The sequence below is a fragment of the Lottia gigantea genome (assembly GCF_000327385.1).
Source record: "Lottia gigantea unplaced genomic scaffold LOTGIsca_102, whole genome shotgun sequence".
NCBI lineage: Eukaryota > Metazoa > Mollusca > Gastropoda > Lottiidae > Lottia > Lottia gigantea.
This window is the reverse complement of record NW_008706795.1, coordinates 20772-43813: the sequence shown is the minus strand read 5'-3', so window position 1 is coordinate 43813 and position 23042 is coordinate 20772. Positions and strand designations below refer to the sequence as shown.

The 23042-nt window shown below is 30.5% G+C and overlaps 1 protein-coding gene across 1 annotated transcript in view; it reads right to left on the bottom strand.

The window, feature by feature from the left end:
• Window positions 1-7661: 7661 nt before the first annotated feature.
• Window positions 7662-23042, bottom strand: part of LOTGIDRAFT_135940 (hypothetical protein) — a gene marked incomplete at both ends in the record, with an annotated part of 20655 nt that continues 5274 nt past the window's right edge. The window contains 25 exons of the mRNA XM_009046461.1: window positions 7662-7862; window positions 8120-8203; window positions 8934-9171; window positions 9412-9571; window positions 10018-10187; window positions 10888-11040; window positions 11306-11385; window positions 11709-11816; window positions 13415-13620; window positions 13889-14013; window positions 14161-14281; window positions 14695-14851; window positions 15027-15127; window positions 15172-15292; window positions 15604-15748; window positions 16100-16161; window positions 16404-16582; window positions 16979-17143; window positions 17358-17534; window positions 17898-18029; window positions 18287-18353; window positions 18847-18981; window positions 19808-19877; window positions 21906-21980; window positions 22250-22367. Of these exons, the coding sequence (XP_009044709.1) occupies window positions 7662-7862; window positions 8120-8203; window positions 8934-9171; window positions 9412-9571; window positions 10018-10187; window positions 10888-11040; window positions 11306-11385; window positions 11709-11816; window positions 13415-13620; window positions 13889-14013; window positions 14161-14281; window positions 14695-14851; window positions 15027-15127; window positions 15172-15292; window positions 15604-15748; window positions 16100-16161; window positions 16404-16582; window positions 16979-17143; window positions 17358-17534; window positions 17898-18029; window positions 18287-18353; window positions 18847-18981; window positions 19808-19877; window positions 21906-21980; window positions 22250-22367 (3350 nt within the window). The remainder of the gene's footprint in view (window positions 7863-8119; window positions 8204-8933; window positions 9172-9411; window positions 9572-10017; window positions 10188-10887; window positions 11041-11305; window positions 11386-11708; window positions 11817-13414; window positions 13621-13888; window positions 14014-14160; window positions 14282-14694; window positions 14852-15026; window positions 15128-15171; window positions 15293-15603; window positions 15749-16099; window positions 16162-16403; window positions 16583-16978; window positions 17144-17357; window positions 17535-17897; window positions 18030-18286; window positions 18354-18846; window positions 18982-19807; window positions 19878-21905; window positions 21981-22249; window positions 22368-23042) is intronic.

Sequence of the window (23042 nt, the reverse complement as noted above, 5' to 3'; positions counted from 1 at the left end):
GAGAACCAATATTCACTTAATCACAGACCAGGATTTTTAGATCCAACAGCTTTAGTTATTTCAGCAATATAGAAAGTAAAAGTGGTATCTCGAACGATTAAAATTGATTAATGTCTGAAACACTTCATCTGATTGGTCCATCCTAAAATAACAGATGATATATCAACCGATCAGAAGACTACAATCAGAGTGGATTAAGGGATTAATTAGATACCAAGATTATTATTATTTTGTAAGCTTAGTTCACAGAAAGTATCATAATAATAGAAATACACCATGAGATAGTCAGTAGAATTATATTATTATAGAGATGTTATTTTGTTATTATAACTTGTAGTGTTTAATCATTATATTGGGCATTTATTTTGGGTTCTGCTTTTGTCACTGCATTATCATGAAAATTTAGTCTAAGATATTTGTTTTTGTGTCAGTAGTCTTTTGTACTGAGATAAGATACTTAGTGTTAGTAGAGGAAATTGAATTTGGGAGAAATACCCCTAGAAGTAAGCCATTTGAAACATTACAGTGATAAAAGCAGGCCCAAAATCAGAGAGAAAGTCAGTTTGCTCTTGTTAAAATATTAGAACTGTGATTCATGCAATATTATTTTTATAAGAAAAATATTTTGATTTTCATTTACCTTTTAGCTTAGGATTTGATAAATAGTCTTGTATAATTTATTAGTTTCTAGGTTTTGTATTCAATCGTTTATTTTATTTATTCTGCTATTTATTAAGTTCTTGGTTGTGGAATTGAAGACATTGATTTACAAATATTCACAAATTGATTTATCAACTTACCATGATCATTTTAAGGGACAAGTTCAACATCTGTCTAACCAATCGCTCCTTAATTTCAGATATAGGAAGTTTTTACCTAAGCTTATCAGAAATAGTGTTCACAGCTCACTGTCGAAAGTTGATCAAAATCGTCAAAATCCGTAATTGAACAGAATTATCTTTTCAAAGTTAACGGACATAGTTTAGCATCATATCTGACAATCATACGGACATAGTTTAGCATCATGTCTGACAATCATACGGACATAGTATAGCATCATGTCTGACAATCATATGGACATAGTTTAGCATCATGTCTGACAATCATATGGACATAGTATAGCATCATGTCTGACAATGATACAGACATAGTTTAGCATCATGTCTGACAATCATATGGACATAGTATAGCATCATGTCTGACAATGATACAGACATAGTTTAGCATCATGTCTGACAATCATACAGACATAGTATAGCATCATGTCTGACAATTATACAGACATAGTATAGCATCATGTCTGACAATCATACAGACATAGTATAGCATCATGTCTGACAACCATACTCATGCTAATCATGGTAATAATATCATGAGGTGATAATTATTACCAGAGATATATCCATTTTGGAATTTCTTTGACATATTAAACATGGGATTCCTTATTTTTTTAGTTTCACATTAAGCAAACTATTTGATTAATTGGTGTTTCTAATAAATTATCATGTATTCTTTATTATATCATTATGTTATTATTGCGTATAATTAAGAATTTTAACCATAAATATACATGTATGTACAGTCTGTATAAACAAAAAAAGACTTTTTGACCTTTCTTGATCGGTCACTCATTGGGATTCTGCTAGTAATTCTCTTCTAATTTAGTTAATTTTGGACATGTGAGACAAACTGGTATTTTTCCAAGTCATTGGAACACTTCTACTTTCTATTCATATCAGTATCAGCATTTTCATAAATGAAAATAAGGGAAGCCATCTTTAAGTATAAGTCATTTTTATAAGAATTTTTGTCAAATCAATGATTTTATACACTTTTATTCACTGTGTTTATAAAGAACAATATTTGTTGTTTGATTTTTATTGCTTTTATTTTGTGTATTTGTTTATAGTGATAGTTTCCACAGGGCTGTTGTCTTTTTTCACGTTTTTACAGACCTTTTTGTCTAAACATGTGCAAAACATATACTTATATTGTGTCAATTGCATGTATGTATATTATTTAATGACTTGCAAATCAACAGCCTGTTTCATTTTTCCTAATCCTTAAGCTATAAAACAATATTTTTAGCCGTGGCTGACAATTCATCTATTTCTAGGTCTATATAGATTTTTTTTTGTCTATAACATTTGCAATTTTATTATATGATGATATGCAACTTTGCAAATCAACAGTCCTATTCCCTAATCCTATTTCAAAAACTATTATTTTATAAAGACTCCTTCTTCTGAATATTGTGTTATGAGTTTTTTTTTTTGTCTATATATGATTTATATACAATGTTTTATTATACTAATTGTCAGTGCTGAAACTTTTTTTTAAACTAGTAGGCCAACTAATTTTAGTGGTTGATCAATTTAACTCTAGTTTATCATTTTTTTTTTCAGATTTGAATAAGTTCATTTCTGATAACAAGCTAGTTCTCATAAGAGAGCCTTAGTGCTAACAGAAATAATTTATTGTCATATGACCCTGATTCTTTCCTGGTTCACATTATCAGAATCATAACGTGACTCTGATTTGGATACCACAACCAAGGAAAGATGTAGAACAGAACTACATCCATGAGCTCATAACCATGGCTCCCTTAGGCATCAACGAATTCATTTAGCTTTCCTACCCTCACTGGAAAAATTTAATTTACATTTAGTTATTAATATTGCACTTCATGACTTCTTTAGGCTATATGTAATTTTCTCTTCCTAATTCAACCTTAGTCCTCTCAATAGTTCAAAAGTAACAATATCCAAAGATACCAGTCCCAAGTTACCCTTAATCATATTTTTTACACAGCAGATGTATATTTTGATGCTATATTTATTAAATATTGTTAATACTGCTAAGAGCTGCAATGTACATGTAAATTTCTTCAGATTCATCTTCACAATGTCAAGCTATTAGGAATTTCTTATACCTTGACTACAATGGCCACCATTCTTGTATCACAGAAATTTATAAATGCAGTGGTTACGTTGGATTGTTTATAAGAGCATACAGCCTGTCAAAGTTCTAGGACTCTTGATTGGCTGTTTTTGCTGGTGTAAAATCCAATCAAACTACTGTTTTCTGATACCAAAAAGTGGGCTTTTGAAGTCAAGTTACAGTGTATGAGACAATATTCGCAATACCTTGACCATTGTAAAGATGTACTAGATTAGGTGTGTAGAAACAGTCATTTACAAATATTCTTGGAGAATTTGAAAAGATAGCTTCATGTTGTAATGAAAATGGTGGTTAGTGCTGATTTATAAATTATCTAGCTATACTATTGCGTGCTGAAACCTGTTTCTTTTCAATATCATACCTTAAGCTAGATATAACTTAAGCGATATAAGGCTTAATGAGATGTTATCATACATTTACATGTGTTTTTATAATAAATTCATATTTCTGTAAGAATGTCTGTTTTTCTTATCCAGTACAGCAGCAATGTTACTAATCCTAGGGGTTGCTTGATTGGTGCATTCTACTCTTCCGGGATTCAAGGAATCAATATAACAAGTTGGAACAGAGTTCAGAACACATTCCAAATGTACCAAAAAAAATAGTAGATGCAGACAGAATCCAAAATGGCGGAGAAGGGAAAAGACAGTGACATATTCGCTTTTGTACCATTCGATTGAGGGAAAAATGGAACAGACAGGACCTGTTCGGAACCCTCCATTCGAGCACTACCCAGCATGCCAATATGCATTTTACTCCAAACCAAAAGGATAATGTACTAAGTCTTTTCATGTATTACAAAAAAACAATCTCTTATTAAAGCATTTTTGGAGCATTTCTCATGATTTGAGAATATGCATAAAGATTCTCATAGTTTATTATAAAAATAGGATTTATTAAGAAATGTTAGAAATAGATAACAAATTAATCGTCTTAGTAAAATGATATAAATACAAAATGTAAGCTAACTTATACTAATGTAGGTTAGTAAACCATCACCATTATCATTAAATGAACAACCTTAGATTTAAATGGTAGTCCCAACTTTTTCGGAAAAGGAAATATTCTCTTTGTGTTTCAAGGTAGCAATCTCAATGTTTTACCCTGTGGATATAAAGTGGACTAGTCAGGTCAGATTTGAGCTTCAGAAAGTCTCAGTCTGATTTGGGTCTTCAGCATTGATTTATTGGGAATATTTCAAATTGATACCAAAATAATTATGACACTCCTAGTCATAAGGTTTAACATATAAAATTAAGGTTGAAATGAAATAAAAATTTTTTTACCATAAGTAACTATATCTACACCATAGATCTACAAGTCTTAGTTTATACTTTTATAGTGTATTTCAAGTGACTCTTAGATCCTTACCCATAATTACCAGTAAATAAACCAAGTGGTTAAATTTTTTCTATGTGCAAAACCTTCACATTGTGCTACTTTAAATACGTTCAGGATTTATGGAATCAACAGGACGTTCAAAAAACAAGTTTGAACAGAGTCAGAGCGTGTTTCATATACATATGTATGTGGAAAAAAATAGGTGCATACAGAATTCAAAATGGCGGAGAGGGAAAAAAGATGGGAAAATTTTGAATGTTACATCATTCAATTGAGGGTAGAATTGGTACAGTTTGAACCTGTTTAGAACTCTCTAATCAAGCAACATCCTTATTTGTAATAGAGATTTAAAAAATATAGTATTTTTTTTACTGTCAGATATCTAATTACATATCATCTAAATACATACAAATGGTAATACCATGATGACCTACATTCAATAAATTACTTTTTGACTGACTTTAAATTTTTCAGAATGAGACATCACACTATCTTTATTCTAAATATATCCCTCTTTAATAAAATACCCTTGATTTGATCACAAAAACCACTGCAACGCAAGCTAATAATTACTGTAAAGCCAGAATATTCACAGTCTAATTCAAATTAGACCAAACTTTCTTCTGTTTGTTATAAGTTTTTATTTGGAATTTAGCCACTTCAGATAGTGTCTAAAAACAGCCTGCTTGAACATTCATCAAATTGACATTTTGACCTAACCTGATAAACACTGCATCACACAATGTCAGAACTGAAAAGGGTAGAAATATGATTGGTCAAAGCAGACATCATTGATGTCAAAAGGTTAATTTGACAAACATTCAAGAGGGCTGTTGTTAGACCCTAATTGAAAAGGCTATATCAAAACTTCAGCATAACTGTTTATTTGAATTATTGTCAATCCAATCCACATAAACTTATCATTTACTATCAAATCTACATTCTGTATACAGATCAAACAAAGCATGAACATAATAAACATAAATTAATCAAAGAATCAATAAACAAAATAAAATAAAAGCTAAAATCTTAAAAAATCATATTAGATTTATACTAATTATAATTAAAATTATTAGATTAATATTCTGAAGAAATACCTCGTTGGTAAATAATTGTAAAAATAAAAATATAAAAAGATACAAAGAAAAATATGCAACATCGTTGAATTCAAAATAAATTCCAGTTTTTATAGTAAATAATACTTTAAGGGGTTTAATTGTACTAGTTGCCGTATACTCAAAAACTTAACTTAAGATGATTTTAGTATTCCAGTAACCTGATTGGTTAAACACTGACATCAATTCTACATTTAGTTTTATTATCCAATCAAATTACTGTATTTCTTAAAATTTGGATTATATCTTAGTTAATTTTTCGAAAATAAGGTCCCAGGTCTCAAATAAAGGTAGAATTGATTTTCATTTTATATTTCTAAAAATAAATAATTCCTGTTATTCTTGTAAAAGCAGACTCCAATAAGAAGAATACTTCTGGAATAAAAAAGTTATCACAGGAAATATTATAAGTTAGCGCTCAACACTGGCAGGAAACTCCTTTCATAAAACCTAAAAACCCATTTACATACAATATTATACAATAACACATAAATCATAAAACATTATGCAACTTATTCTATTACATCACAAAAACTTTATAGATAGCAAATCTTTATATTTGAAGATATTTATTGCATCAAGATATTTATGAATGTTTCTTGATTCATCAACATTATATGGTAGTCACCTTCGAGATTTCAAACCTTTATAGGCTTTTCAGAATACTTTTCAAATTTTAGACAAAAGACGGCTGTTTCTAGCATATTGATATAGAAATACATCAAGATTTAAATTTAATTATTATGATAGAGATCTTATTGGGGTGTGCATTATATTCCCAATTATACAGTATGTGTAATAATACAGGTTGCTGGTATGACAAAAATCAAGAGTAATTGTGTTGTTACTGTTTATGCCTAAATTCATACTGATAATAGTCAAGTCAATGTGTTAAAAAATAATGCCCAAAAGTTCATATAAATTATGCACACAATAGATATATAACAAACAGAACACTTTGAATCATCAGATTAATTGAAGAAAATCACATCACCAATAATCATAAGAATGTGACAATAATAATCATCAGATATATGAAAATACTTAAATAGATGGATAACAAAAACTTTCTTAAAATATTCCTATTTATCCTTTATACATTTCATTTAAAACACTTAAAATATATTCTAATTGCTGCCTTTAATGGTAATAAAATCTGTATCATTCTTACATTATTACTCATGATAACTTCAGACAGCTATGCTTTCTATTAACTGTTTAAATGCCCATATTGTTTTATTTATGGTGTATCTCTAGGATACAATCTTTTTTTATATTATTTACTTTTTTATTAAGGTAGCGCATATAAGGTTAAAGTTAGTCTCATACTCTCATACTTATATACTGATACAATTTTGGTTTTTCTAAACAATCTTTCATTCAAATTTTTTATATACATATATAAGAATATATATCATCAGTTGATTTGCCTGATGTCATAACTATACAACAGTTTCCCCCGTAACGAATTATATCCAAAAAGTACTTATTGAAAAACACTTCCAGTGCTTTTCAATAATTACGCAGTTTGACTGATTTATGCAATTTTACTGGGATTTCTGATATTTGAGAATTTAAATTTCATGTTCATTCTAAGAGGTAGTATTAGAGCATTACATAAAGAAATTGCCAGACTATTTTAGTAACATTGCCCTGGACCACAACAAATATAAAAGTGTGTAATGTTGTAACATCTTTGATAAAGAATAGAAATTGGAATTGTAAAATAACAAAGATGGCAGCAGGTAATTTTGGTTTTTAAGTCTTCAAGTAGGGGTAAGAATGGCGCTATTATATCAGAAAGTTAGTGCTAGAAGTTTTGATTTATTGGTGTAGAGCTATCATAAGGCAGTACTAATAGATTCTGGGTTAACATCCGATTGTCTAACTAATGGTTTATCTTGGTTGCTATCATCACTATAAATAGATGCTACTGAAAACTGTCTATCAACTCCATCTTCATCTTTTCCTGCTTTCTCTTCATCTGTAGCATTGATTAAATCTTCTAGGGTAGCTGTTGATTTATTACCATCCCCGTCAGATTGTAAAAACTACAAGAAAAACAACCAAATAACCAGTCTAAGTTGTTGGAGGTAAATTATCATGTCAAAAGTGTCCGTTCTTAGAAATCAGTTTCCAATAAAAAAAAATTCAAAAATGTCTGTAATTGGAAACAAAGATAATAAGGTTTAACCCTGTAATCCTGATCAAATAATGTCTACCGCTATAACGTCTTTTTTAAAATTAATTTAGTATTACCTGATTTGTGCTTTCTAATCTCTGTATATACTGAGCTAATCCAAGTCCAGATTGATCTAATGGCGGCCATGATGGATCTTCTTTCAGTTCTTTTTCAATATGTGTATATTCATAGTCATCATGTTTACAGCATGAACATTGAGCTTTACACTTTTTGATGACAACTAAATTATCAACTATGAACATCTACAAAACATAAAGAAATATTCTAGTATTCATTATCATTCAAGGGAGTTGATGATGGTGGCCATTTTGAAAATCACATTTTCTTCTTGGTACTGTAGTTTTGTGCTATTGTATGGTCACAAAGAAACTAGAACTCTAAAAAGAAGTGAAAAATTGTCCATATTATTTAAAGATTGAAAACTGTGTTGATACAGTTACATGTAGTTAGTACAGGGTTAGTATATCATGTGGGAGACAAATGTAAAATAAAATATTACCTCAAAAACAAGGGAAATCACAAAGTTGGCCACAGCCAAACCAACAAATATCAACCTATAATCTATTACTGGAAACTGTTTAATCTAAAATAGACAGCACAATATATTCACATGCAAAATTCAAGACTGTTGACAAATTTTACAGTTTCAAGAAGTTCATTTTCATCTTAATCTGGATAGAAATTAAAATGAAATGTAAGCTGTTCAAATTATACAATTAGAAATCACTTCTCTACTGTTGTTTCATATTCTTTTTTTTTTATCAATCAGTCTTCTGCAGCTCACAATTCAGTCTATATTCATAAATCTGTTAATAATAACTTGACGGCATAAGTCAACTTTCTTGTATCACAGACGTAAATGCAGCTATTTGATTGGATCGTTCGCTTTGGAATACACACAATCACAGACGCCGATTAAACGCACAGCCAAATTGTTTACAGTCATTCTGTTAAGGGCTCTGATTGGTTGTAATCACTGGTATACAATCCAATCAAATCACTGTATTTGTGATACAAATGTGATACTAGTAAGGCAGCTATTGCAGTCAACTTGAGTCAAGGTATAAAACGTTCATAATAACTTGACATTGTGAAGATGCTTACCTCCATGATGTCAGCAAAGTTATCAGTGGGATAAACAGTAATCCAGACTGTAGTCACAATACAGATTATAATATTGATCAAAAACAGATCTAAAATTAAATAACATTAATATGATTTACAGCAGGACTAATAATGTTTTCTTAGAATTAATTAATCCACAAGCCAAGATACAACTTCTTGAAATTTCACATTAGGATTCATCAATGTACAAATTGAAAAAAGGTTTTCAAATGGCATTTTGAAAATAATGTGGATGGATCGACAAACCAAAAAATATTCAAAAACTTAAAATTGAACTTACAATTCGAGAAAATAGTTTTTCTGAATGGTTTTCCTTTAGAATAAATAATAGCTAAAATAATGTACTGATATGCTGAGATCAAAAACACGGCAGAATTCTCATGGCTACTATAATCATCATCTTCATTTTCTTTAAATGGTTCAAACCTTTAATAAATAAATATAATTATCACTGATATAAACTTAGATAGTCTTAACTGTGATATCATTATTATAACAATCTGAATATTATTCACAGAAATTGTTCATGTTTTAGACCTATGTCTATTGTCTACATTAAAATAACATTGATAGCAACTTCAGAATAAGATTGACACTATAAGCTCATTGATTACTCCTAAATGATACATTGAGACATACAAATTATTAAGGATATGGATATCAAACAGGACATACCATTCTTGTTGTTGAACATAGAAATAAGCAGCAGTTTGGAAAGAAGTATGTATTATAGTCTGTGTGATCAATGATAAAATAGGACCAGGACTAATTAAAGAGGACAATGGGAGATCTTTTACTAACTCTTTATATGGTTCAGTATAACCAACTACAATAGAAAAACAATTCATATCAAGGTGACTTCTCACAATTTACTGACATCTCATAAATCAAAGGCACTGGATTTGTAGGTTAGAACAGATTCTGCATGTTCCAATTAAGACTTCAATCGAAAGGTTGAGGACCAGATATGTCACAACCAAAATTTGTCAAGCTTTCCTTTCTGCACCATTTTGAATTCAGTCTATACATACTTATTTTGGCACAAGTGAAATGCAGTCTGAACCCTGTTTCAAATTATTTTATTGAACTTTCGGTTGAATCCATGAATAAAGAACATGTTGATCTCGCAGGTGCTCAAAAATTCCTGGCTATGCTAGTGAGTAAAACATTGTAATTTGAATTGATACAGTGATATAAGGCATTAATAAACTCACTTGTATTTGGCAATTATTTTTATATATATCAGAGAAAAATAAGATCAAATTTACTTACAAGTAACAGAAAGAGAAGTTATCAAAAATAAATCTACGTATAAAAATGCAGGATCTGTTAAATTAGCACCATTCCAATATAGAATTAATACAGACACTAGCTGAGCTAAACTATAACTAGCCATATACTTAAATATACCAAATGATGTCACTAAGGCACATCTTCCTTCACTGAAATGAGAAACAATTCATAGAACTGTGCATCCACATTCTTGGCCTGTTTTCAATTAGCTTTCTCCAAAAGCTAAGCATGTTTTCAATTAGCTTTCTCCATATGATGAGCTTGTTTAAAAAAGCTTTTTACACATGCAGAGCTTGTTTTGTTTACAATTAGCATGTTTGGCCTGCTGAAAATTGTCTTTCTCCAAATGTAAGGCTTCTAGCTTTATATCATCATACTGGGCTACAATTGTCTTTCTCCACATGCTTAGTCTATTAGTTTTCTTTCAACACCAATATGCAGAGCTTATCTTCAATTAGCTTTCTCCAAATACATGGCCTGTTTTCAATTAAATTTTTCTGCATGCTAGGGCTGTTTTCAATTACTCTTCTACACATGTAAGGTCTGTTTAGAATTGGCTTTTTACTCATGCTAGGTCTGTTTCAATTAGCTTTCTCCAAATGCTTAACCTATTTTCAATTAGCTCTTTCCATATGATGAGCCTGTTTAAATAAGCTTTCTACACATGCATAGCCTGTTCAGAATTAGTTTTCTTCACAGCATAGCCTGTTTAGAATAAGTTTTCTTTACATGCTTGACCTGTTTAAAATACGTTTTCTGCCTGTTATAAATAAGCTTTCTCCACAATCTTGACCTATTTTAAATTAGCATTCCACATGCATGGCATAGCAGGACAATGTAAAAACATACCTTATGACTTTTGGAACACATTCAATGGTTGGTTTTTTGGAAGTAAAAGGAGAGGCAACAGAAGCCTCAGCCTCTGATAGAGATATACCAGTATGGGCAGTTTTTAAGGCACCACAGTCATTAGCTCCATCCCCACACATACCAACATAATACCTGAAAAGACAGAATCAGGTAAATATTTTTTGTCTATGTTAAAATTATTATTAACATAGCCATATAATTCCAATATGAAATTATGAAGATGATTTCATCAAGGTCTTCGGTCTTTCCTCAATAACCAAGATTAGAGCCAATTACCACCAAGCTACAGAGTCTGTTTCAGGCACCAATTATCAAACTGAGCATTGCCTTCTCATTTTTAATATCAGCTGAATAATCAGACAGACAATATAAATAGTGTGAAGATAAATAATCATACCCAAGAGCTTGTAAACCCTCAACTAACTGTGCTTTCTGATCTGGAGCCATTCTTGCAAACACAGTTCCTCTCACTAAGATCTATAATAATAAGTCAAAAGCAATCAATAGATGATATGTAGTCATCTTATCACTTGATTTGCCAACTTCAGATAACCCTTTGACGTTTCAGAAATGATCTCTGATAATCAGTTCTTCTTCAATTAACCAAAAGCATACCATCAAAATTTACAATGTCACTACTACCAGACCAATAATCACATTCTAATGGGCAAGTAGAAATAATGTAGTTCCAGTTGCAGGAAACAACGTACATATTATATAGCAGAAGACTACAGAATCAGAAGTTAAATTTAATCAATGGTACAATTTCCCTGAATATATAGACTAATGAACTATTTTACCTTTAAAAGTTGATCAGGAAAATACTGACGTAATACTGCCCAAGATTTACCAGTAAGAGCAAAATGGAAGCGCTTATTGTCTTCATCTATTTCTATCACAGTTCCTTTCTAAAATAAACAAATAATTTGACTAAGTTTATAAACATTATGACAGAATATCTCACTACAGTAACTACATTAAACTGCAAAACTAAAAAAAATACAAGCAAACTATATAACAATTTAGCCTATAGATCTAAGGGCAAGTGAAATTATATCCAAGCTCTAAAGAACAACAATCATAACTTACAAACTGATACTTACTAACAAATGTTCAAATCCATACAATGGGAACAGATACAAAATGAAAGATCTACAATAGGTATCAATGTGTACTTTGTCATGAATGTTCAAAATAAGTTAAGTAATACGAGCCTATTTTTTCACATGGATTAAAATCTCCAGCGATTTTTTACGCCCGACCAAGAAGGGGCACATGTACCAGCCATTTTGAACATGAAAGTATCCATTGCCAGATAAAATCCACTGAATACAGGCAGACGAGCGTATTTGCCAATTAAAGAATGGAAACGTGAAAATTCTTGGGTAAACATATACAAATGTAAAAAATGAGCAGTCAATTTTTGGAGCGATTATAAAATTCACCGCGATCGGGCAATAAAATACTCACTGCACCCAGCATTTCCACGTCTTTCCTAAGACCTAGTTATATCTTGGTTAAAATATAGTTTATCGTACATCATATATCATAAATTATAGCCATTAATGCTTAGTCTAGTTCACAATAAATATTAACATAGAACAGTCAGTCATAAAGATAAGCTGATAACACTAGAATATCACACATAGCACATATAGCATATACAGGATATTATTTATATTTCCCTAGCCTTCAATTTAAAACAGGTCAATGTAAGTAAAATGATCAATAATTTGAGATATAATATATGGGAGTCATATTAATCAAAATTAATAGGTCATCAAGCTGTAAGACTGTAATTAATCAAATGACATTACATGTAAAGGGTCATAGAAAAGATTTGAGAAAATTGGTAAGAAACAGAAAATGGCATAATGAAAGTAATATATAAGCATGAAATCTATGCAGCCACAATTATACATACATTACCATTTCCAACAGACATTGGGCTTCTGAATTAATATCTGTTTCCTTAGTAAATAAAAATAAGTAATTCAAATAAAACAAAAGAAGAAATGAACAACGTGCAAATAAATCAAATATATAAAAAATGAAATATAAAAAATAAACATAAATCTATACTCATCAAGCAATAAAATTGGGCATACTGTAAAACAAGAAATTGCTTTAGCTGTGTAAGCAGTGCTCAAAAACATAAATAAAATCAAAGAAAATAGGATAAGCAAGTTATAAATCAATTTCTTTCAAAACTTGTGTAAATAAGCTAAATAAAAAAAGCATAAGAAAAGCTAAACAAAGGGTAAATTTATTTCTTCAAAGATTTGTACAAAAAAATAAGTAACAAGTTGTCTCAAATTACTATTTCACAGAAGTTTCCATGCTAATTTAGATTTTCTTGAAAATATGATTGATTTCTTTTAACAAGTTTAAAATATTACTGAGCAAAAGCATAAGCTTGCAATAATTTCTTGATTTATAGTAACATGCTTTGTTTAATAACAAAAAGCGTAACTGAAGAAACAATGTAAAATCATTCACCAGTAACGATACATGCTTGATAAGATAGATTTATATTTACTTGACTAGTTATAACCTCTTCAACTTTCTTCTGACTGTCTCCTGCATACACAAACTCTATTTCTTCAGCTTTCAGTTCTGTTGGTGGATACGCTTGGACTAGAATTATTCTATCTCCTTTGTCTACCATTCCACAATCTCTAGCTACACATAGAGCTGTTAACATATTATCTCCTGTAAAATATTCATACTAGATTAATCTTTCCTGTTCATACAGCTCTAGCTACACATAGAGTTGTTAACATATTATCTCCTGTAAAATATTCATACTAGATTAATCATTCCTGTTGATAGAGTTCTAGCTACACATAGATTTTTTAAGACTTGGCACATAATACACAAAATATTGTAATTTATTTGTTATTTCCTTGCAGTGTGTTTATTTCTTTATTTCAGCCAAATATAAAAATTGAACTTGAAAGATGAAAAGAAATGATTATACCTGTAACCATGATAGTTCTAATATCAGCTTGTTGTAAATTATTTATGACTGGTGATGTTTCCGGTTTTATTTTGTTCTCCATTATCAATAATCCTAAAAATATTAACTCTCTTTCTACTTGATCTCTGTTTAAAATATAAAAATTTATAATAGTAAAATTAAATTTCTAATCCCAATTAAGACCAAATAACATCCAAGTCCAGTTTTGATTGTTAATCCAAGGAGAAAGATTTTTGTTACAAAATATTGATTATGTTCAAGATTTAACATACCTTGCTATTCTTTGAACTTTGACATAGTTTAATTTAGCAGGTAACGGTTTCCAGGCAACAGCAATAACTCTATAACCATACTGTGTATACTGAGTTAGAACTTCATGAAAATCATCTGGTACTAATAAAAAAAAATCCTAATTAGTGGACATTATCTGATGGATTTATAAAATTATGCACTGACTGCAATCTTGTTCAATTATGTGGGTTGACATATTTCATCGAGTTCTACAAAAATGGCTTTATCTTCCATGATTTAAGAAATTATTAATGAAAAAATATTTTTGATGCGTCTTTACAATAAGTCCATAAAAAGATGCCTTAAAAATTTAGACAGTTTTAGTTCCTGTTAGGAACAAGATCAAAGAACAAAAATACTCTGACAATTGGCATGATGAGAAAACAAATACACGATGTATAAATTAAACAAACAGTCATAATGTACTGAAACAATGGAGGGCATGCATCATAAAAGTTAACCAGTACACAATAAGAGTGGCATCAAGTGTTTTAAAGGAGAAGATAAAAACTTACATGAATCCAGTTGAGATAACTGAGAGATCATTTCTGGTGAACCCTTTACATACAGATCAAAGTTACTGGAGTTTAATGTTCTCACAATAACAGACATTCTCTGTAGACTGGATGAGAAGGGAAACTGTCTAACTATACCAATATCTTCTCCTTGTAACTAAATACAGAGGGCATTTATTTATTTTTATTCAAACGATAAAATATTCAGAAAATTTGTGAAACATGACATCCTTTTGGTGCATTTGTGTATCTTTTATGACGGCCCAAATCTTTGAACACAAAGTGCACTATTTTCTTTGCCAGAACAGCTCTCTGGAAATGGAGGTGGACACTCCAAATTCACAACTCAAGGAGACAAACTTGCTTATTAGAAAAGAAAAATCAACACACAAATTATTAAGACTTAAGTTGCAAGACTCATGATTGATAAGACCTATCTGTACATTTCTGTCTTGAGCATTCATTTTAGATTAAAACTAGAATCATTATTTACCATTTCTGTGGAACCCTGGTGCATGACAGGAGAATTGAAAGGATGAACAATGGTTGGTACCATCATATCAAATCTGGTTTCTTCTTGTCCTGGTTCTTCTAATTTCTGCAAAAACCATCATATCTATAAGTAGTCTTACCAAAATCCAACTAAACATTACTCATGATGACCCAGTCAGAGCAGTCATTTTTTGGCTTAAGCACAGACACGGAGAGTCATTTTTTTTGGACAAATTTTCACTTCTGCTTGTGTACCTGAGGCATATCTGAGCAATTTATGTTATACATATGATGCCGAAATGTCAAAATAATATAGGTTCTATCAGAGTATTGTAATCAGCATTTCACATTCACAAATAGCTTAGTATGACAGACAAACCAGCGTATGTTAAAATGGTAGGTATTCAATATACATACCCAATTGATAGCATCAAACATAATCAAATCTAGAGGATCTCCCATCAATTCACCATCTATAATAGTTAGTGAATGACATGTTGCCATAGCATATAATAATCCTCCTTTAGATAAATCATTCATGTTTCGAATTTCTGGTTCAAATCTAAAATATATGGAAAAAATATGTTCATACATAATATCATCATTTGATCTTTATTCATTGCTCCTTACTCAATTTATTTTTTATGTATTGAAATCACAGTCACACTTAAATTAACATTGATTCATGTTCATGATAAGGACATGTTTATGATAAGGACATGTTCATAATAAGGACGTGTTTATGATAAGGACATGTTCATGATAAGGATGTGTTTATGATAAGGACATGTTCATGATAAGGACGTGTTTATGATAAGGACATGTTCATGATAAGGATGTGTTTATGGGAACTTCTTTAAGATTTGAGCCAATACCACTCAAATGATTTTATTTGTTTATGAAATTTGTTTACCTCTTTTTACTAACAGGAACAACACCCTGAAGTTCTAGACCATCTTCTGTTAATGTACCAGTCTACAATTACAATAATATCTTTCATCAAAATGACAAAACCAAATGTCATTAACCAATGTGTTCAAGTAACAGATAATTGGACTTAATTACGCCAGTGCATCCCAAGATTAGCCTGATAATAATAAGACGTACTACCGAATTAAATAAGAACATGGCGGCCATCTTTATTTCATTCTGAACATATGTATCCACAAAGTTTACTGTCATCCTGTCTGAGGTAAGTTAATGTAAGTTAAACTTACCTTATCAAAACAAACAGCATTAACAGCACCACTAATATTAATATTACTAGGACTGATACAAAAGATGGCTGATTTCTTAAGGCGCTGTTGAGCAAAGACCACACCCACAGCCAGAGCTGCAGGTAAAGCAGGAGGAACAGCTATAGTCACTAAATCCAATGCTCTTACAATGATGTGACCTGCTTCTTCTCCATCCATTACCTATATATAACATTAAGACCAATAGTAATGAAAGTAAATTGTTTTATTCCAATTTTTCCAATTCCAATAGAATAGAAATGGATATCTTTTAATTGTACATGTCTGTCAATCATAACAACAAATGGATATACTATGATAATTGCCAATCATGAAAAAAATAATAAAAGATAAAATCCATTAGACCAGAATGGTACACTTTTGCACATGAACAGATTCGAAACCAAAACATAATAGCTTATGAGGCTTTGAACCAGTATAGCAAATCCGTTCAGCTTTAGATTATTTTGATCAAAATTGTGAAAACACTATTTTCCACTGTTCTAACTGATACACCAAATGGTATCAGTGTATCAATCATAAATACTTTATGTCACGGGACTTAATTTTCCTTACCATTAGAGTGATAGTATATATGAAACCCAATACAGCAATACAGGCTAACACACCAATAAATTTATAGGTATCACGATTAAATTTAAAATCTACAGGTTTGGGATAGAGTATAGCTCGAACCAGATTTCCTTTAGATGTAATAAAACCTAAAAAAAATAAATCATTCAATACATCTATTGATATTATCCTTTAAATCTATCAGGTGTTGACTACAACAGACGACTTCTCTTCATTATATCAGTCAATTTAGCTGTAAATGGGTATGGATTATCTGAGAAAGATCGAATGGATCCTTGTGAACTTAAATTGTTGTTTTTTTTCCTTCTTTTATTCAAAATTAAAATCAAATCACAATCTTACCGGTTCGTAAAACAACAGCTCGAACTTTTTGATTACCATAGAAACGTGTCTGAATAACTTGTGTTCCGGAGAATAAAACATGACGTGAATGGTTAGAAAGATCAAACATTAATTCTGGTTGTCCTGGTACTGTCATGGGATTTGGAAGAGGAGTTTTAGTTATTGGTACACTTTCACCTTTAAAAAAAGTTCAACAAATTAAGATCTACCTTGAGAGTAAAAATCACCATGTATATATATATGCATTAGTTTAAGAGGTTGCATATTACTGAAAATTTAAATAATTCCATTTCCATGGTCAAAATTGATTCTCATTCATATAGAATAGTGCAGTGACACAAGTTTGAGTCTTTTTCACAAAATTGATCATTGAAACATACAACTAGATATAAAATCAATTTTGGTTATTGGTCTCTTAGATTACAGGAACACTTGTCTCCTAAAAATTTGTTTTTATAGTTTTTATCTAAAAGAGACATTTTAAAATGTCCTAAATCTGTTCCTAAATGGGTGTAAAATATTTCAGTAAAATTATCATACCTGTTAGTGAACTCTCATTAACAATACAATTACCACCTAGTAGAGCAGCATCACACTGCATCATACAGCCATGACGTGGTATTTCTATAACATCACCTGGTACTAGGTCCTCTGACGGTATATCTTCATAGACTGTAAAGTTGAAAAACAAATACGTTAATTGTGAAGTCTGATCATGTTTACATACAGTGAATCCTGCTCAAGCGATATCAACATGAAAATTGATGGGGCTCTTGTCAGAAACTCTTTTCTTTATAGTTATACTTCAGAATAGCTACAAATGCTTATACTAAGATGACTAACGAAACTGTTAGCATTGTTACCAGAACATAAGCATACAGTAAAAGTTTCATATTTCAACTAGTGTTAGTGATAAACTTGTGTCTTACCATCATTGCCTCTACAAACAGTAACAACAGTAGTTGAAGATATGGTGTTGCGTAAAGCTCTTTGCATCTGAAAGTTAGAAGAAAGAAGAAATAACAATCTTTCCATGATCTGTGAAGCCTATCTCAAAATTCTGACCACAGAAAACTGCCATTGTACCAAGTATATTTTTCTGTGGCTTTGAGTATCTTTATTTGTTTTAAAGGGAAATGGCTTAGAATTGGTCAGGGTAATTTTGGACGAAAATGGATAATCAAATAAAAGTCAACAAGAATTTCCTGGCATTTCCTTATCCTGTTAATAGTTGTCAGAGGAAGAAACCGCAAATTGTGATGCCCTTGGCTGTGGCAGATTAAGTAAGTGAAATATGGTTTGTGGCCATAATCAATGATAGCAGGGACTATTTTGTGATTTATTCGGTCAACCTCCATACATGCTGTGAGTAATTATAGAGGTTGACCTATTGCAGCAATTTTATCAACAAATCGAATTTCTAGGATCTAACTGCTAAGATACAGTCTTGAAATAATTCAAATCGGGTAAATTCAAAATGGCTACTCACAGATCTGATTTGATAAATGGTTACAACAATAGAAAATACAGAGATCACAACGATACAGGTGGCATAGATGTAATATTCATCAGCATACCATAAACACATACTAAACGCTTGGAATATATAAAATGGAGACAATACCTACAAAATAAAACATATCTTATTGAAATGCCAAGCCTATCTACAGCCAGCCGACAAGTAGCAAGTTTTTCGAATGTACAGAAATTTTCTAGAATTTCTTTACTATTAAACAATTAGAAAAATGGCTGTTGTATGATGGAGGCAATTGCCTTACTTTTGAAATGATGACCAAACTTTAGAAGTGTCTTTTTTCAACTATGTATTCAAAATTCACCCAAAACTCTCTTTGCTTCATTCAAATATTGATTGCCTTAGAGCCTTACTTTAAAGTATACAAGACAGGTAGGCTACTTTGCGATAAACATTGAACAAGTTAATAAACTGTTATGAAAATTTACATAAAACTTGATGATAACCATAAGTTAGAAATGAGTTTTTACATTATATTCAACATATTATGGTGTTAATAGAACTAATACTTATATAATCAATCAAATGCTCTAAATATTACTGACTTTGCCTTGAAAACACCTGTTCTTGTCTTATTAATATGAGTATTTGTAATTCCTGCTTATTAGAGTTAGACTTGGTTTATCATAAGATTACCCAAGAAAAAAAACTATTAGTTACGTTGACATTTGAAACTTGAAAAGGGATAAAAAAGATTAAGTGTTGAAGTTATTTTAAATTAACAATATACACACTTCTGCAATTTCTTAGCAACATGAGACATACAAGCAAAATCTCGACCAAAGTTCAAGTGCACTTAACGAGTTGTCCTATTTTTATAACATTTATGCAATACAAATGTCAACACTATCCTTATGATGCATAAAAAGACATAAAAATGGATGGTTAATGCATAAAACAAAAGAGAAAAACCTACTTGTTTGAATAACAATACAACAATGGGTGTAACATGAACAGCTATAGAGTTAACACCATACAATATTCTCCTAAAAAATAGTAAACATACATGTTATCAACAATAGATATCTGAAATCTTTTCTTCCTGAGAGCATGTCAACAATTTAAGGAAGGCAACAATTAAAAATAACTTTTTCCAGTCAATGATGTTTATAACAAGAAGTTGATATTAGTGATGTATTCATTTCAAGGTCGTTAATGACTAATGAATTCTTTTTTCGAACATTCAGTCTGTGGTACAAATTTTTTTGTCTGCTAAAAGTCAAGGCTATTCATGTGACTTTGCTCTTGATGATTTTTTTTTGTGTTTATGTAAATAAGCCACTGATAAGTTTTTATAAATGAAGAATATAAAAGTTTCTAATAGTAAAGTTTTAATATCGCCAGCTTTTTTTGATGTATTTAATTTTAATAAGCTAATGCATTTTACATTAGTGAGTAAATTACACTGTAACATAAATTGCATTTTTCTTTTGAGTTTTTAAGGTGGAGCTTAAGTATGCTACAACCAGTCCATTTTTATGTTGCCTGGCTGAAGTTCCACCCCTTTTTGTAACAAAACCCATAACTGATCAATGACGTAATAAGTTCAAGTTGTCAATCATTTTATTCATGTTACAAGTCATGAAGAAAACCATGTGTCTTACTCATAAACATATTTATCCATCAACGGATTCGTTTGTTTAAATATATTAACTCTTAAGAACTGTGCTATATAAATATTACCTAGCCTATATAATAAACTGATATTTTTCATCATTTTAGTTACTATGATCACAAGAATATGAAATATCCATATTTTGAGCCCATAACAGTGTACCCTAACATTACATAGCCTTCTGATATGATAACTAGATATCATTTTTTAAAATTATAATCAAAACTGTTTGGTTGGTTTGATAAATACAGATAATAGATAAATTGTATTTTGATGACATGACATGATAATTTTGCATTGATATGCTATATTATAACAAACTATTAGATAAACTACAAGTCTTATAGAGCAAAAAATTCAAAAAATTCTCTTTGCTGTTAACTAGAGTTTAAATAAAAAACAGTTTTGTGGTTTGATGAAAAAAAAGTTATTTTAGAAAATCAAGAGAAATATTTTAAGTCAAAGCTTTTCTAATCTCATCTATTTCTTGCTGGATCTATTCCAAATACGTAGAATACTTAAATGAGCTTTTTTATTGACATTTCACTACTATCAAATTATCCAATAGACCTTCAGAAAACCATGAACTTTACGACCTTTTTCTACCTCATTATTTAAATTTAAGTGTTAATATTTCTATTTATTCAAGCTGTTCAAATAAATACACAAAAACATAATCCATGCTAATTTTCGGCTGTGAAAATAGTTTAATAATAGGCTATTAAAATATAATAAGGATAATCTATCACTATGACATTTGAAGTAGATCAGAGGTGTATTTAAAGGTTTAGTTGATCAATATCTACAAGTCTTGTTCAACATAAAGAAGAAGATATCAAGTCTTTCTGATGTGCATGTTAAATCAAATGCTGACCTTGATGTGCCATTTTTTGCACTCACCATCCATGATCTGAAAAATCTGTCTTATGCAGATGTTCAGGTCAATAATGATCTGATAGTGTCATGATTTATCATAATTTATTCTAAAAGCTATTAAACACTGTTAAAGTGAGCTGACAATAGACGTAGCTTATATTGATCAGAACATTTGATTGGTTGAATATTTGAGTCACCTAGAACCTGTGGAGATGGCAAGTGATGAGATCAGCAAAAATACAAAAAGGAACAAATAGAGATCTGCATTTTTATTAGATTAATTCAAGCCCTTCCACGACAATATTATCGAATTTTTATCGAATATCAAAACAGAAATTCATTTCCTTTTCAATTGCATGATCAGCATGTGATATCGACATGGTGGGAAATGGGAACTGGAGATTTTTTGTATCTTCATATGCCTGCAGGCGAAGCTCATGACAAGACTCTAGTCTGCGTCAAAAATAACCACCCAAGACCACTCCCCGTACCATCACTTGTAAGAAAGATAATAAATTATTACCTTTTTGATTGTTCAGAAATGCTTAGACCTTGACTTTTATGTAAATAGGCACATGTGGTATCACTTTCTAAGCCCCTGGAAAACAAAAATTCATATTTATATTGCTCTTTGCTATAAACCACGAGGCAGTCTGTTTAGAATATAGAATAATTAACTGAAAATCTTTAGAAAACAACAAGGCAATTCACAATGTGACAATTCTGTTATTCACATTTATGTAAGTTATCATATACAATTCCTTCATGAACAGTAATTTTTTACCAAAAAAATCTGAAAACTGTTCACTAAATTTTCCAGTTTGCAATGAAATTTAAAAGAGAATACTTCTTTATTTATTTACTCACTTGAGAGCTCGGAATTCATTACAGTTGCCATCCCATATATACTTTACTTTCTTACTGATAAAATAATGGATCAGATTCTCATCTTTCTGTAAAAAAAACAACAGTAGTTTGTACACATCTGATAAGAATGACTGAATACAATGTTCAGTTGTAATGTTCAACAAGCATTAACATATCATTAGGGAATGTCAGAGTCATTCTATGAGCCAGCTATATCTATGTATCAGATTAGCCGCCATGATAGGAACTATCTTCTCAATATGACATTGACAATGATCATATGTTTGCAGTAATAAATAGGTATGTGTAAAATAAATAGACAACAAAGCAATCATAATCAAAACAAAGAACAATATTTTTCGAAAAAAAAAACACTTCTGTCTGCATCAATAAGCCAGTTTGGAACTATACAGGCACATGCTAATTCCCTTCTTCCGTCTGGATAAACAGCATTGAGTTAACATGGCATTCTTTGGAAAAGGATCTTATACATATCTTATTCATATATGCCATGAATTGAGAAAACTTGCTTTCGACAACATTTTAAATGATAACTGTCAATATAGTTAACCATCTATATTATGAGACTCCTATGTTAAATTGACCTTGTTTATCCTGAGGTGGAAGAAGGAAATTATTGTGTTGTGCATTTGCACGTATATCATTTAGTTCCGAACTGGCTTATTCATATTGGGGTCTACTTGAATGTCATATGTGTTGGGATCAGTGTCTTAGTGCATACAGATTATAGACCCTAACCATTTCTTCACAATAGAAATTAAATCATTATCAA